This window comes from Elephas maximus, chromosome 18 (genome assembly GCF_024166365.1).
Source record: "Elephas maximus indicus isolate mEleMax1 chromosome 18, mEleMax1 primary haplotype, whole genome shotgun sequence".
NCBI lineage: Eukaryota > Metazoa > Chordata > Mammalia > Proboscidea > Elephantidae > Elephas > Elephas maximus.
This window is the reverse complement of record NC_064836.1, coordinates 27486782-27504083: the sequence shown is the minus strand read 5'-3', so window position 1 is coordinate 27504083 and position 17302 is coordinate 27486782. Positions and strand designations below refer to the sequence as shown.

The window sequence follows — 17302 nt, the reverse complement described above, 5'->3', positions numbered from 1 at the left end:
CAAGAGAAAAATGGTTTCACCTACTCCAGCTACTAGTCACAGTTTTCTATAATGAATTTTTTTCTCCCACACCATACAGCAATTTCCTGAAACATACTTCAAGGACTTGATTCTGTAGCAATAACTTTGTAGAAATTCTTTGAGACCAGTTGGTTTGTTGAGTTGGTGTAAAGCTTCTCTAAGCCCTGAGGGTATCGTTTTTACACCCATGTTTTCTAGTATGGGGAACAGATCTTGTATCACTGGTCTCTCTAAAAGCAGGTGATAGAGAAGATGGGGCCGTTTTTAGCATAGTGGGAAATGTCCAGGATCAGGAGAAGACTTGGCTCTCCTGCTGCTACCCAGCAGCTCTGTGTGGCCTTGAGCAAGTCATTTAGCTTCTCAGCTTCTTTCTTCCTGGAGGCCTGAATTAAACTGGTGTCTCCTGTCCCGTCGTCCCAGGGATCAGGTGAGATAATCTCTGCAGGCGTGCCCTGTAGACAGTGCTGGAAGCTACATGAATGCACTGTTGGTCACGTCCTGTTGTGCGGTGTGGGGCCAGAATGCATTCGTACCTCAGTGAGGCTGTCCTACTACATGTAAACCTTCTGCCGCGATGTGGCACGTCCTGGAAACTTCATCTTTGATTGCTTCATCTTGTTTTGTGCTGGTGTTCAGCTGAAGAGTGTGCCTGAGACGTTGCTAAGGCAGCGTGAAACGCACAGTGGCTGGTCGTCTTTCACAATCAAAATAACAATGAGGGACGGAGATTGTGTGTGTGTGTGTGTGTGTGTGTGTGTGTGTGTGTGTGTAACATACCTTTTTTGTTAATTTAACTATATGTGTGTTTGATTTTAACAGCAAGCTAGGACCCTTTTGCCTTTCTGGTTTAAGAGGAGAAGATAGATTTGGCCAAGAATCATCAGCCAGGCAGTCTGATGGATAGCACTGACCCAGGAGAGAAGGCGGTGTCCCCTGTTGTGGCAGTGCCCTCGTTCATGTGGCGCTCACACGGTGTACAGTAACACCACTCCCTCCTGCTTTCTTCCAAGTACGGGGTTTGATCTTGTCGGGGGTTGGTGTGACCTGCATCCTAGAATCTGTACTTCTAACAAGTGCCCGGAATCTCTGCGTGGTTCATCACTCAACTGCTAACTGAAAGGTTGGTGGTTCTGGTCCCCCCGGAGGCACCTCGGAAGAAAGGCCTGGTGATCTACTTTGGAAAAATCAGCCACTGAAAACCCTGTGGAGCCCAGTTTTGCTCTGACATACATGAGGTCACCATGAGTCAGAGTCGATGCGACAGTAACTGGTTAGCAAATGCCTGAGTAATACTGATGCTGCTTTTTTGGGTTCTACATTTTGAGATCCCCTCTATTAGCTCATTTAGTTTCCAGCCCTCTGGGGTGAGGGGTGGGGAGGTCGGAGGTGATGCTGTTTCCCTTTCACAGATGGAATAAATTTGGGTCCTTGGAGAATGTGCCTGGTAGCAAGCCAGCAATGCTAACAGCGTAGCCCTGCATCCTGGGCTCCCAGCAAGATGAACCTGCCTTGCCACCTTGCCTGGGACTGTGCCGCAGGCGCTTGGCTCATTTACGTTTAACGATTGTGTTCCTAAATGTAGTTAATGTCAGACTTCTTGCAAAGGAGAGGCAAAGTTCTTCAAGTGTATTACATGTGTGCATTATATAGACACAGAAAGAAAAGGGGGAGGCTCATGTTTGAAGCCGATATTCCGGGGTAAATCAGGGTCAGGATCCATTCGTTCAAGGCCGTGTTGTCCAGTGTGGTCTCTGGAACACTCGTTCTGTGGAGATGTTCCACCAAAAAAGGGGGGTGTCTGTGATGAGTCAACGGGGGGAAAGCCCTGCGTAACTGAATCCCTTTAGAGCTTCATGACACACATTGGCATGTAAATGGCATCCATTCAGCAAGGCACCTTCATTTCTCATCCTTTTTGACTGTGTTACCCTTTGTTTTTGTGGTCCCCGTAAATACTCTCCACAGTGACTTTTGGTAAATTGAGGGCATGAGGGGTTAGTATATTTTGGAGTTACTTGGAGAAAGATTTGGAACTGAGTAGTGTGTCAGAATTTTGCAGCATGGAGCGGAAGTTTTGTCTGATACCCTCCTGGCTTCAGCCACCTGGCCCCCAAGTCACTGACACCAACCACGTTTGTGGTAGGCATTTTGTCCATTTGGTAAATCTTTGTGTGCCTTACACGCAGGCACTGAAAGGTGTAACATTTACTAAGCGAATGATGTGCCAGGCGTTACCAGGTGGTTAAGGAAAAAACGGTGGACTTGTGAGTTGCAGATTTAGCATTCAAAGTTTGGCTCTTTGTACAGCCCTGGAGGTCAGGACACGTGACTGTAATTTTGGTGAGGCGCTGATTTGAATCCTATTTGAATAATAAACACCAGGTATGGCTTCCTTCTAGGGTATAACCCCCTCTGGGAAGACCTCCCAGACAACCCTCATGGGCTGCTTTTTCATTTCATAGGGAGAAGCAGCATGTCCTAGTGGGACTCAGAGGCCTCACCATGATTCTTGGCATTGTTGTGGTTCCTGGTGTCAAGGAGTTGTCGCTCTAACCAGTTAACGTAGCACTAACAAGGAGTTGTCACTCTAACCAGTTAATGTAGTGCTAACTAGGAATTGTCGCTCTAACCAGTTAACGTAGTGCTAACTAGGAGTTGTCGCTGTCGCTCGCTCTAACCAGTTAACATAGTGCTAACTAGGACTTGTCGCTCTAACCAGTTAACATAGTGCTAACTAGGTTCCGACAGACGGGCATAAGTGCGAGATGGCCAGCACAGCGAGGAGCGCCTGGGGTCTCTGCTGCAGCTACTTCCCGTCATGTGGAGGGGCCACCGCCACTACTTTCCCTTCCCCAGCTCCTCCCTCAGACCATCTCCCTGCTGCACACATGACGCGCCGGCCCAGAAGGACAAGTAGGCAGGAAGGTGCGGAGTGGGAGAGAGCCTGCTAGTTCAGGGTTGTCCGTGAAGAGTTTCCACAGGAAGGGCTCATGCTTGGGGATGGTACTTGGTGTTGATTGGTATGTCGAGCCTATTACCAGTTATGTCATTATATCCCAAATGTTAATGTGGCCACTCCGCACTTTGGAAATAGGCTGTGTTCCAGGAATTCTTCTGAGTCTTTTGTTTGTAACTGGGGACCTGTTTTCCTGAGGAGCGACTTGTTGACGCTCATCGGCCGGCGCGCAAACTTAGCTCAGGATCACTGCGGTTCCATAGAGTTGGCGAGCCATCAGTTCTAGCTGCTGTCCTGCTCCCACTGGTAGCAGAAGGAGGCCATCTCAGACTACCTGTCACTTATTGACAGTGCTTTTCCAAGGGAGGTCTGTTTTCAAGTCAGTTGTCCCCCAGGCGATGGGAATTTAGGAGCAGGGAGGAGTCGGCCAGGTGCCCCTGCCACTGTGTAGGCCAAGTGGGGCGGCTGGGATGTTTGGGTGTTCTGGGCTGGCTTCCAGATGGTGGCTTCTGTCCCCACCACGCAGCACCTGGAGGGAGACTGGTGGGTCGTGACCAGGTGCCAGGTCTTGGAAGGCCTGGGATGTGTTCCTAGCCCTGGGTTTGCTTTGGTCTCATTTAGTTCTCCAAGACTGTCTCCCCCTGCGCACCAACACCTTCATCAACACCGTCATCAACTCCATGGGAAAGGCAAGGCTGGTGTGTGGAAAATTCTCACTGCATTCCTCGGGGTCTAACAGGGGAGGATGTCCATGGAGAAGTGAGCGGTGGAGTAGGTGCTAACATAGAACTGTCCCGAAAAGGTGGCAGGCGTTTTACTGAATCTCAGCCTCAGCCATCCTTGGCCAGAGCCACTTCTTCTCTGAGAGCTGCACACGTTCCACTAGGTGGGGCTGGACCCAGGCCGGGTTGATGGCTGGTGGAGGAGAGCGGGCTACAGAGGAGACGAGGTCCCTGTGTCCCTGCTGGCTCCTGCTTGCCTGTACAGGGACGCCCCAGGTTTGCTTTGGCTCTGTGTTTACCAGGCCTGACTTCAGTGTGGCGAGAGCAGGCAGACTTGTTAAATGGGCACGTGTCAGAATGCCTGCGTGTGAGAACTCTTTCTTACGTGGTCAAAGAGGTACTTCTATGTGTTGTGTCCCATCTTTCTCTGTTTTCATCTGTTCTAACATTTGGGTAGGTGCTTACAGCAGAGACCCGCCAGCCTACATGTATGTTACCCTTCTATTTACGGGTAAGCACAGTGATAAAAATAACTGGCTCTGTGGTGAATCAGTGGAATTTTACTGACTCGCTCCCCAAATGTGTCTGCAGCTTACTCCAAGAGAGCTGGCACCCTCTCTCGAGAAGATTGATTCTCCTCTGTATTTTTCCCATTCGCGAACATTCCCACGTCCGGGCGCTCTCCTGCCAGCAGTCAGCCGAGGCCAGCATCCTGCACTGTGTGTCGGTGCCCCACAGCAGCTTCAAGGGTGGCTGCTGCGGTCCGAGGTTTCTTTCCAGCGGCAGTGCTCCAAGATTTGTAGGAGCCTGCAGCAGATTTAGTGGTTTTTAAGATGTATCAGACCCAACAGATACGGAATGAAATGGGCTGTTTCATGCAGAGGGTGCCTGGGTTTTAAGGTAGAGAATCCACTGAGGCCCCAGTGTAGCCTGCAGCCAGCCAGGTTGGAGGATACAGTCTACAGTCGGGGGGCGGGGGGGGGATCTGCTTCCTGTCTTCAGAAAGGCTCAGAGATGCTTGGGGCTGTAGAGCCCTCCCCCGCCTCGCCCCGCCCCCACCCCACCTACTGTGAGCCACTGAGCCTGGAGTGGAAATTTCCACTGGTCTGCTGGGGGAAGGGAGGGCGCCTGTGACTGTGTCTGAGAGAGACAAAGGCTCTAACCCAAATGCAAGCCAGCCCTTTTGATGGAAAATGATTGTAAATGCAGGGCTAAAACAAAAGTGAAATAAAAAATACTGCCTTTACATTTAGGAGCATTGCAAGAGCACAGGCTTCCTCTCTGGACAACTAGATGGGGGCTAGCGCCCCACCCCAGGCAGTCTGTGTAGCCTTTATCAGAAGGTGACCCTGAGTGATTCTGGGGGTGTGGACCCTCAGGGGAGGAGTGGAAGGGACACTGAGGGCCTGCTGGCTTTTCCCCGGAGAAACTAGAGATACCGCTGCGTGGGTGGAGTGTTCTTGGGGGGATGGCTTCCCAGCATGGGGCAAGGTCACTCCTGGGGGAGCCCCTTCCCTTGGACTTCAGAGAGTGTGATGGGGTTTCAGTTGTCGCAGTGGAGAGCTTTATAGAGTGAGAATGTCTTAAAGATACAAAGGAACGCAGATTCTTTCCCCTGTGAGGAGCTCGTGAGCAGCTTCTGCCCTCAGGAGAGTTGGCGACCCCTCCAGCTTTTGAACGTTGGGGTCTGTAATGAGAAGTACATTGGGTACTACACCTCTCTGTGTACCTCCTCACCTGCCGGCCCAGTGCCGCTTTGCTCCTTCTCGTGCAGAGCTATAGGGAATAGAAGGCAGGTGCTTGCTGCTTGGCTGGACCGAGGCCTGGTCAGAGCTGATCAGCCTGTGCAGGTGAGGTAGCTCTGCAGTTAGAACCCCACCGGTTTAAGGCTGTGTGATGCTTCCGTCAACCCAGGCCTCCAGCTGCGAAAAACTGTTTGGCTTGTGCTGCTGTAGCATGAGTCTGAAGGTGTTGGAAACGTATGATGTGATATTTAGACTTTTGATTATTGCAGCCTTTCACAATGAGCTGTCCATTTATTGATTTTAATCACTGATTAGAGTAGAATTAGAGAATGGGAAATCGGCTATTTGGAGAACTTTTTTTTTATTGGCATGTAAGCTTTTGGGTAAGTCTAGGCAGTTGCAGTACGGTGGTCGTAATTCTACGCTGTTCTACCTTAAATGAGGAGCTTATTGAGAGGATTGAGATAAGAAAGAGTTCACATGTGTTATGACTTCTGGTCCTGTGTTTTGATTCTGCCTAGCTTAGGGGAAGAAGCAGACATTGACACCTCATTGCGGTTTTGGGTCCTCTTGATCCTCTCTCTCCATGGGCCAGGATGAAGGTGGGGAAAAAGGGCCCTCAGCTTCCTCTGGAGTACTGGGCCCTCCTCTGGCTGCCTTGCCTTGAACAGTGGCTCATCTTCACTTTCTGAATGGTGTCTCCATGGCAGCCTTGAACAGAATGTAGGGAGTGGGTAGGAGGGAGTGCCTAGGTTCGTTATGGGCCTGTGCTGTCTTGGGAAGGGATCCTCACCGGCATCAGAGACTGCCCAGACCCACAACTCAAAGTGGACTGTCTCCAGGTCTCACATTCTTCACATGTAAAAATGGAAATGCAGGCCTGTACTCATTCCTCTGCAAAAGTCTCAGCCTGTTGTTCCTCAGGCCATCTGTAGTTAGAAAAGTCCAGCAGGTGTCCTTGATCGCCTGGCCATACATTCTCTGGTCTCCCGCGGGAGTGGCAGACTTGTTGAGGCAGTGGAAGCCTGGCTCTCGTTGCTGCTGCTTGTTCCGTTCTGAACTGCTTCAGGGCTGCCCATGGGACCTCTTTTTCCATGCGCCTGACCTCTGTCCCCAGCTGGAAACAGGTTCCAGGAGGACAAGGCCGTGTGTACCTCACCTCTGTAGCTTCTTTCTGAGGCTTGCCTTTGGTAGATGCTCACTGACCAGTTAGAACTGCCCGAGATAAATAGGTGAGAACAAAAGAGTACATGGAAGCAACCAGGAGTTGTCAAAGTATTTCTTGTGTGGGAAAGCCGTAACTGGCCCATTTACCTGTGTGCTTGGGCCATGAAGCAGGCAGGGATTGGGCTTGCCCTGGACTTGTTTTTGGTTCCCTCCCGAAGGGGAGGGACAGCTTGGTTCCCTGGGAGGGACAGTGGAGGAGGGGGAGGAGGTTTGGCTCTCAGCTGAGAGTGGTGAATACAGTAAGATCTCATCTCTGAGCCACTTCCCCCTTCTCTGATTCGGAGGAGTTTACTATTCGTGGAAATTTCCACAGCGTAACAAGGAGCATGGGAATGGAAGCAGCCTTTGCCCACAGGAGCCCCAGGCGCAGATCAACAGGGCGATAAGCATGAAACAGCTGTCACAAGTTCTAGCTGTAGGCACAGACCTATTTGCGTTTTGGCCAGTGCTCCGGTTTTGATTTGGTTGCAAGAACAGTAAGGGGAGGCAGAGTGGTGAAAGAGGGCCAAAGGTGAGCGGGGTTTCGATAGCAAGGGGGAGCCTCCAGCACTATCTTGGAGTTTCCAGGCCTTTACCCTTGAGGAGTCTAGGACAGGCCTGGGACCTCCAGGATGCGCAGAACTAGGTAGCCAGAGTGGGGGCAGGCAAACCCAGGTGCCTTGGAGTCAGGTGTCCCGAGTCTGCCTCTCACCTTGTGAGGAGGCAGGACGGTGCCTTCCCTGGGGTTTTGTTTCCTCAGAAGCAGCGTGAGAAAGGGTTTGGACTGCGTTGTCCTTAGAGGCCTTTCCAGCATCTGTGGTATGTGGTCCCTTGTGTCCTGGAGTCAAAAGACCGGCTCTCTGAATCCTGACTGTGCCCACTTAGTAGCCGGATGACTTTGAGCCAGTAACCTGGCGTCTCTGAGTCTCTCTTAACTGCGGGAGATGTGAGACTCAAAGAAGGTGATGTGTAGGAAGGCACTGTGAAACCACTAGGTTAGTAGTTGCTGGGAAGGGGCTACTGGGCCCAGACGAGCGCTTAGCACCACTTCCTCCTCTTCCCACTCCTCCTGGGTCCTCTTCCTCAGAAGGCACTTTGAAAACTGCCCTTAAGCTCTGACATACGAGGTTTCTGATAAGTTTGGCCTCTAACTTCCATCCGTGGGCATCCTTTGTGCAGTACCACAAAGCAGTATCCAGATGCCTTGGATGTATTTCTCAGGATTATTTGGTGAGTGCAGGTGTGTGGAGAACAGGGAGGCCGCATGAGAAGTGACGTAGTAACGTCTGGGTGACAGAGTTGGTCGCTGGCAACTGAGAAGATGCTTTCTCTTAGAAACTTTCTCTTGAAACATGTTTGGGCTGCAGGCTAGCCCACAGAAATGCCCCTGAAATCTATGGTACAGCTGAGTGGAAAATGGAAGCAGTGATGTTAAAACATCATTTGTTTATCCCAAACAGTATCATTTACCCCAGGAATGGTATTTTAATAACTCGAAGACCTGACTGCAAGGAAGGGCAGGCCTAGCTCATGAGAGCAGGAGACACCTGTGGACGTGCCGAAGGGAGGGACTTGGAGTGCTTCCCTGGGCCGCTGAATGCTGGATGGAGCCCTCAGGGCCCTGGCTGAGCACCTCCCTCCTCGGTACCCTGTGCAGTGAACAGCATGTCTCCCAAGCGTGTCTGTAGGTTGTTGGCATAGGGCTTTAAAGTGGAATAAAGCAAGAGAGGAAGATTTTCCTAAAGAACTGAGGAAAGCAGAACGAACTTACAGAGAAAGTATATGAGTTCAAAGAAAAGCTACTGGCTATAAAATTAAGTAAGGCATGAATATTGGCGGTGTGGTCTTAACTTTTAGGGTTGCTATTAGTTGGAACTGACTCGACGGCACTGGGTTTGGTTTGGTTTTTTTGGTCTTAACTTGTCCATGGTGGTTTGGAAGGACCTTTTGATGAATACTGAGTAAACGAATAAATGGATAAATGGGAAGAAATGCTGGGGGCCATGCTGGATAAGAGAGTTCCCTGTCTGGCCCCCAGGTGACCAGAGGAAATGCTGGGGCTGCAGGTGTTTTAAACTCTAGTCCAGAGTCTTGCTGATAATAAGTAATCAGTAATTAAATGTTGAACAAACGAGCAGTTCTTAAGTTGGATGATTGCAGCTCTGTTGTTGTGTACCACTGAGTTGATTCTGAGTCACAGTGACCCCAGAGTATAGAAAAGTCTGCCCCGTAGGGCCTTCGAGGCTGTAATCTTTATGGGAGCAGATCGCTAGGCCTTTTCTCCCGTGGAGCCACTGGTGGGTTCCAACCGCTGACTTTTTGGTTAGCAGCTGAGCGCTTTCCCACTGTGCCACCAGGGCTCCTTATTGTAGTTCTAGTGACTGCTTTATGGAATAGAAATAAACAGCTGAATTAAGCCTTAGAATTTGGCAGAATTGGTGTATAGTTTTTAGAACAAGCCCAAGTGGTGGGCTCATCAGTGGGTGAATGTTCAGGTCCCTGCCTCAAGGAAGTAACATTTTTATTTCATTTCTCAGGGAATCCTGGGAGTCTTCACCAGCGGTAGTTGCTCCCTCATTACCCCTCCCACCACCATAATCAAGTCATTCACCAGATCCTACCCATTCAGTGAGAACATTTTTAAATTAACATCTCTATAGAGATTTAACTGACATACAATAAACAGTATATACTTAAAGTGTACAGTTGAGTAAGGCTTGACGTATGTACACACCGTGAAATCATGATCAAGCTGATAGATGTACTTGCTAACCCTGAAAGTTCCTTCTGCAGGATGTCCCTCTGCCCACTTCCATCCCACAGCAGTCCCCGACCTGCCTTCTCTCACTGTAGATTAGTTCTTGTTTTCTGGAATTTCATACATGTAGAATCTGACAATATGTACATATTTTATACTATAGTTTTTCACTCAGCATAATCATTTTGAAATTCATCAGTAATGTGTATCAGTAATTTAATCCTTTTTATTGCTTAGCAGCAGTTCACACATTGATAGATATTTGGGTTTCTAGATTGGGCTTGTTACAGATAAAGCTACTGTGAACTTTCACGTACAGGGAGTTGTATGGACACGTGTTTTAATTTTAGCCATCCCAGTAGGGATCCTTTGGGGTTTTAATTGCTTTTCTCTAATGGCTGATGGTGTGGTACACCTTTTCCTGTGCTTTTTTGCCATCATACATCTTCTTTGGCAAGATGTTAGTTCAAATCTTACGCCTGTTTTTAAAATTGGTTTGTTTTCTTAAGTTTTGAGAGTTCTTTATATGTTTTGGATAAAAAAGCTCATTGCCAAAAGTCGATTTTGACTCATAAGCGACCCTATCCAAAAAACCAAACCCAGTGCCATTGAGTCGATTCCAACTCATAGCGACCACATAGGACAGAGTAGAACTGCCCCATAGAGTTTCCAAGGAGTGCCTGGCAGATTCGAACTGCTGACCCTTTGGTTCGCAGCTGTAGCACTCAACCACTATGCCACCAGGGTTTCCAGCGACCCTATAGGACATAGTAGAACTGCCCCCATAGAGGTTCCAAGGAGCAGTTAGTGAATTTGAACTGCCAACCTTTTTTATAGCAACTGAGCTCCTAACCGCTGTGCTACCAGGGCTCCATATTCTGGATGCAAGTCCTTTAATAGACCTGTGATTTTCAAAGCTACTGTGTGGCTTGTCTTTTTATTGTCTTAAGCATTATCTTTCAAATACCAAAAAAACCAAACCCACTGCTGTCTAGTAGATTCTGACTCATAGCGACCCTATAGGAGAGAGTAGAACTGCCTCGTAGAGTTTCCAAGGAGCTCCTGGAGGATTCGAACTGCCGACCTCTTGTTTAGCAGCTGTAGCACTTAACCACTGTACCACCAGGATCAAATAGTTATTTTTAATTTTGATCAGGTCTAATGTATTAATTTTCCCTTTTGTGGATTGTGCTTTTGGTGTGATGTCTAAGAAGCCTTTGCCAAACCCAGGGTCACAGAAACTTTCACCTGTGTTTTTGTCTAGCAGCTTTATAGTTTCAGGTTTTATATTTAGTTTCATGATCTATTTTGACTTATTTTCTTAATCTGGGGTGAGGTGTGGATGGATCAATTTTTTTTGTTGTTGTTGTTGAAAAGGCTAATCCTTTCTCCACGAAATTATCTTTGCACCTTTGTTGAAAATGAGTTGTGTGTATAGGTGTGTCTATTTCTGGACTCTGTACTGTTCTTTTGACCTTTTTGTCTGTCTTTATGCCAATACCATACTGTCTTGATTACTGTTTTTATAATAGGTCGTGAAACCAGGTGGTAGTAAGTCCTTGAACTTTACTGTTCATCGAAATTGGTGTTCTAGGTCTTTTGTACTTCCATATGAACTTTAGAATCAGTTTGTCAGTTTCTTAAAAAAACTTGCTGGGATTTTGATTGGGATTTTATTGAATCTATAGTATTATAGATCAATTAGGAGAGAATTGATATCTAAATAGCATTGAGTCTTCTGACCCATGAACAAGGCACCTTTCTTCATTTATGTAGATTTTCTTTAATTTCTCTCAGTGATGCTATCTGGAGTAGGTCTTACATACCTTTTGTCAGATTTATCTCTAGGTTTTTCATATTTAATTTCAAGCTTCAGTTGTTTGTTGCAACAAGTTTTATATCAGTGGTGATGAGTGCTGTGAGAAAGGGTGGTAAGGGGAAGAGAGAATGGTTGTACTTGGTGGGTGGGGTGGGCGGGTGCTGCTTTAGGCAGAGCTGTCACAGGAGGCCTCTCTGACAAGCAGACCCAAGGTGGAGGGTAAGCTGTGTGAAGAGCATTCTGGCAGAAGGAACAGCGAGCACCAATACCTTGGATGGGAGTAGATAGTCAATTCTATTGTATATTGATCTTGTATCTTGCAACCTTGCTAAACTCATTTATTCTGGTAACTTTTTAAAACAAATTTCTTTGTATTTTCTGTAGACATAACCTTGTCACCTGCAAATAGACAGTTTTCCTTTTTTTTTTTTACCAACTCGATACCTTTTATTTCTTTTTCTTGCCTTTTTTGCACTGGCAAAAGAACCTGAAATACAATGTTGAATAGAAGCGGCAAGAGCAGACATCCTGTCTTGTTCCCAGTCTTGAGAAAACAGCCTTTCACCAGTAAGTGTGATGTTACTTGCAGATTTCTCATACATGACCTTTATAAGATTGTGAAAGATCGCTTCTGTTCCTAGTTTGCTGAAGTTTTTATTAGGAATGGCTATTGAATTTGTTAAGTGCTTTAATTTTTTAGCATCTCTTGAAACGATCTTATGGTTTTCCTTTTCATTGTAATATGGTGAAGTACGCTTGTTGATTTTTGAATGTTAAACCAATCTGATGTTCTTGGGATAAACCCCACTTGGTCATAATGTATTATCCTTTAGTCGTTTTGCGAAAATTTCTTTTTCCCTCAATGAAGTGGATTGACACAGCAGCTGCAACAGTGGGCTCAAACATAGAAATGCTTGTGAGGGTGGCATAGGACTGGGCAGTGTTTCGTTCTGTCGTACATAGGGTCAGTATGAGTCGCAACAGACTCTACGGCACCTAACAACAACAACAACAATGACATGTTAGTGAAGGATATTGGGTTTTTTTCCCCCTTGTAATATCTTGTCTGGTTTTAATATCAGGGTACTGCTGGCCTCATAGAATGAGTTGAGAAGTGTTATTTCATCTTCTATTTTCTGGATGAATTTGTGTCAGATTGGTATTTTGACCTTAAATGTTTGGTAGAATTTACCAGTTGAAGCCATTTGGGCCTAGAGTTTTCTTAATTTCTCCAATAGAGATAGGGCTCCTTAGGTTATCTATTGTTGAATGAGCCAAGGTAGTTTGTGTCTTTTAAGGAAATTGACCGTTTTATCCAAATTGTCAGGTTTATTGCATAAAATTGTTCATGATCTTTTATTATTCTTTTAACATTCGCAAAATCTAATGATTTCACTTCTCTTACTCCCGATATCAGTCATTTGTGTCTTCTTTTTTTTTTTACTGATTAGTTTGGCTGATTTGTTTCATTAATTTCTGCGGTGATCATTATTATTTTCTCTTCTGTCTGTGGGTTTATTTCGCTCTTTTCTGATTTCCTAGTGGGAGCTGAAGTCACAGATCTGAGGCCTTCTTTTCTGACCTGAGTGTGCAGTGCCCTAATGTCCCCCAAACACTGCCTCAGTGGCATCCCCACAACTTGGATGTTTTGTGTTTTCATTTTCTTTTCGAGTTCAAGATACTTTCTAATTTCCCTTTTGATTGCTTCTTTGACCCATGAGTTATTTAGATACGTGTCATTTAGTTTCCAAGTATTTGGGGATTTTCCCGAGATCTTTCTATATGATTTGGATCCCTTTAGATTTACTGAGACTTGTTTTATAGCCTGGTATGATTGGCCTTGGTAAATGCTCCATGTACACTTGAGAAGAATATGTGTCCCGCTGTTACTGGATAGAGGATTATGTCACTGTCAGTTATGTCCAGTTGGTTGGTGGTGCTGTCCACTTGTTCTGTATCCTTGGCTGATTTTCTCTCTGGTGGTTTTATTGATTACTGAGAGAGGAATATTGAAGTCTCCAGCTAAATAATTGTGGTTTTGTCTCTTCCTCCTTCAGTGCTGTTAGTTTTTACTTCCTGTATGTTGAAACTCTGTTGTCTGGTACAAACACATTTAGGGTTGTTGTGTTTTCGTTATGTATTGTCCCTTTTTATCCATGGTAATTTTCTTTGCTCTGAGGTCTACTTGGTCTGATAATAAATACCACAGCCACCTGAGCTTTCTTTTGATTCCTGCATTCATGGTGTATCTTTTTCCATCCTTTTACTTTTTAATTGTCTACTTGAGTGACTTTCCCACTGGGCTGCATAAGAGTATATACTCACTCAGGGGAAGTTTTCTTAAGAGTTTTGAGCCCTGTTTGTTTGGAATTGTGTGAAATACTTTCCTTTTTCTTATAACTTCTCTCCTTGCTGGATTTCTTCACTTTAAATTATGTCTTTCCTATCGTCTATGAGAATTTCCTGCTGACGTCACCACTGTCAAATATTTTCTGTAGACCCTACTACATGTTAGCCTCTGTTCAGGGTGCTAGAGGTATAGCTGCAGCATCTTTCTTCTTAGGGTGATTATGTTTTAGTGGAACGAGACAAGTAGTAAACAAATATATGCTGTATCAAGAAGGAGCCCTGGTGACGCAGTGGTTAAGTGCTCAGCTGCTACCTGAAAGGTCGGCAGTTAGAACCCACTAGCCGCTACACAGGAGAAAGATGTGACAGTCTGCTTCCGTAAAGATTTAACCCATTTCCATCAAGTTGATTCTGACTCAGAGCAACCCTGTAAGATAGTATAGAACTGTCCCTTAGGGTTTCTAAGGCTGTAATCTTTATGGAAGCAGGCTGCCACATCTTTCTCCCGTGGAGTGGCTGGTGGGTTCGGGCTGCCAGCCTGTTGGTTAGCAGATGAACACTTAACCACTGCACCACCAGGGCTCTTTCTTTTGTAAGTATTAAAGCCCAAGAAGCTCTTTGGAGCAGTTCTGCTCTGTCCTGTAGGGTCTCTATGAGTTGGAGTCGCCTTGACAGCAGCAAGTTTTATATCAGTGGTGATGAGTGCTGTGAGAAAGGGGCAGAGAGAATGGTGGCACTTGGTGGGTGGGGTGGGCGGGGGCTGCTTCAGGCGGAGCTGTCCCAGGAGGCCTCTCTGACAAGCAGACACGCCAAGGTGGAGGGTAAGCTGTGCGAGGAGCATTCTGGCAGAAGGAACACCGAGCACCAAGACCTCGGATGGGAGTATGCTTATGAGTTCTGGGAAGAATGTGGCTAGAACTGAGAGAGTGACGTGGAAAAGGTCGTCCTAACCAGCTAGACCTGTCTGTCAGTTTGTTCTGCGTGGTGGCTTGCGTGTTGCTGTGATGCTGGAAGCTATGCCACCGGTATTTCAAATGCCAGCAGGGTCAGCCTTGACGGATGGGTTTCAGTGGGGCTTCTAGGCTACGGCAAGTTAGGAAGAGAGTCCTGGCGATCTACTTCTGATGAGAAGCCACTGGGAGCTTCATGGGTCACGACAGACGATGGTTCGGTAAAGCACTGGAAGATGAGCACCCAGGTTGAAAGGCACTCAAAACACACAGTAGCCACAGCGACGGACTCAAACGTGCCAGCGATCGTAAAGATGGCGCAGGACCAGGCAGCATTTTGTCCTGTTGCACGTCGGGTTGCTGTGAGTTGGCGCCAACTGAATGGCAGCTGGCAACAGCGACCAGCTGGAACACTGCTGAAATCTGAAATACTGTGTTGAAAACTGTTGCTACCCTTTCACAAGATTGTGATTAAGACTGAACAGTATTAAAAAAACCTGTGCTGTAGAGTGGATTCCGACTCATAGTGACCCTACAGAACTGCCCCATAAGGTTTCCAAGGAGCCGCTGGTGGATTCAAACTGCCAACCTTCGATTAGCAGCCAAGCTCTTAAGGTTTTCACTGGCCAGTATTTTTAGAAGCAGATCTCCAGGTCCTTCTTCCTAGCCTGCCTTAGTCTGGAACCCCCACTGAAACCTGTGCACCATGGGTGACCCTGCTGGTTTTTGAAACATGGGTGGCATAGTTTCCAGCATCACACCAGTGCGCAGGGCACCACAGTAAAGCACACTGACAGACGAGTGGTGGTGTGCAGGGTAGTTCTAGACAAATCCTGTGCCTTTCTCAGTCTTTTCCTTGTTTGTGATGTGTGTGTGGCTAGTGGCTCTCAGGTGCATTAGGTCACTTGTAAACTCCTCTGGAAAATTAGAAGAATACATAATGCTCAGATGTTTTCACCAGAAAAGAAATTCAGCTTTGTTGAGTTTTGTATCCTTTGTTTCTGTAATTTTTTGGATTCCTTGTGGCCCAGTGGTTAAGAGCTCATGCTGCTAACCAAAAGTTTGGCAGTTAGAATTCACCAGTTACTCCTTGAAAACCCTATGGGGCAGCTCTACTCTGTTTGACAGGGTTGCTATGAGTCGGAATCGACTCCACGGCAGTGTGTTTTTTGGTACCTGTCATTTTGCCATACTTTCCTGTAGTAATGTCAGAGTGCTTTGCTGCCTTAGCGACTGCCTGGACTCATGTGTTCACAGGCGTGTAATGGGAGCTTTGCTGCCTCAGATTCTGCCTGGACTCACATGTTTACGGGAGTATAAAGGGAAGTGCCACAGGAAAAGGGCAGTTGGACGGACTACCACTAACATTGGGGCTGGCCAACTGGGCGTTTCCATGTGGACAAAGGTGTATGTAGTTGATGTCTTTATCTGGGGGAGAATATAATGAGCACATTGACCAAAATAGTGCAGTTGTTATTTTCCAGAATACAAGAACTCACAGTGTTTTTTTGCTTGGACTGCAGGTATTTCTTGGTGGATTTTTATGCACCAACAACAACTGTTGAGAGCATAATGGACCACTTGTCTCGAGACACTGATGTGATCAGACCGAATGTGGTGAGGCACCCGCTGACCCAGGAGGTAAACAAGTGCGACGGGATGGTCCCGGTCCAACGGGAAGAGAAATTGTATTTCATGAAGAAGAGGAAGTGAGAAGACCCACCTGATTTTAGCTTTATTTTCGGTTCTCTCGCTTTTGAGCACCAGGCATTAATAGGTTACAACTGCAGTCTTTATGTAGTTGTGTGTTACAGATGTCATTTGATTTTCTAAGGTATTTTTGGCTCTTGATCCTCTTTGCATGAGAAGTGGGTAAACAGCTCACTTGCAGTCACTCTGTATATCGGTCTTAATTTTTTTTTCATTGATTTGTCTGCCTCATAACACCACCACCGTTTTGTGGAGCAAAACTTGTAACATGCCATGGATTGGAGGCTAGCCGTCCAGACTGTGTATCCATGTAAAAATAAAAATTTAAAGCCACTGTATTATATGATTGACTTTTGATCGGGGTAATAAACCTGAGTTTTAAAAGCTTCAGGGAGGCGTTTTTTCTCTTCGCCTGCTAACCCAGTGCACTGCCCAGGCCCTAGAGGCTCCAGTCTTGCTTGGCCTGCAGGTGGGGGCGTGGGAGGGCCTACCTCCTCATCCAGCAAAGCTCAGAGACGGGGACACAGGCAGGGCTTGGGCTTGGGGGGTATCTGTCCCTGGCCACTGGGCATTTTTCAACATCAGGGACCTTAACTTTCCTCTCACAACTTACCTGTCACATGGTGGCTGCTGTTGTTTGCACGCATTTGTTACGGGTGTTTGTGTTATGTGACAGCTGGGCCCTGGCCCCGCTCTGTCGTTCTTTGCCATGAGCACCTGCTTCCTCCACTGCCCCTCAGCACTGGGCAGGCCTCTTTGAGGGTGTTGCTGCTTTGGAATTCTGCTCTTCCCGCCGCCCTCCTGGCTCCGACAGCTGCTTTCGAGCTGGGGATGCCCAAGCACCCCTAGCACCTTGACCAGTGGCCTGCTGAGCTCTTAACTTAAAGGACTTGTAAGAAGACTCCCTCTCTCTCTCTCATAATCAGATCTCTTTTCTTAAAATGTCCTGGAAGTAAAAAAAGCAAGTTTTGTTTGGAGGGTTCACTGTTTTTAGCAGAGGGAGAGGTTGAGTTTGGGGGTGTTATACTTTTGAGCGTCTTCCTCAACGAGATGGATGACATAGTGG

The 17302-nt window shown here is 46.9% G+C and overlaps 1 protein-coding gene across 1 annotated transcript in view; it reads left to right on the top strand.

Annotated features, from left to right (window-relative positions):
* MRPS6 (mitochondrial ribosomal protein S6) overlaps positions 1–16626 on the top strand; it is a 68733-nt gene extending 52107 nt beyond the window's left edge. The window contains exon 4 of the mRNA XM_049858490.1: positions 16050–16626. Coding sequence (XP_049714447.1) covers positions 16050–16239 — 190 coding nt within the window. The 3' untranslated portion in view covers positions 16240–16626. The remainder of the gene's footprint in view (positions 1–16049) is intronic.
* Positions 16627–17302: the final 676 nt, after the last annotated feature.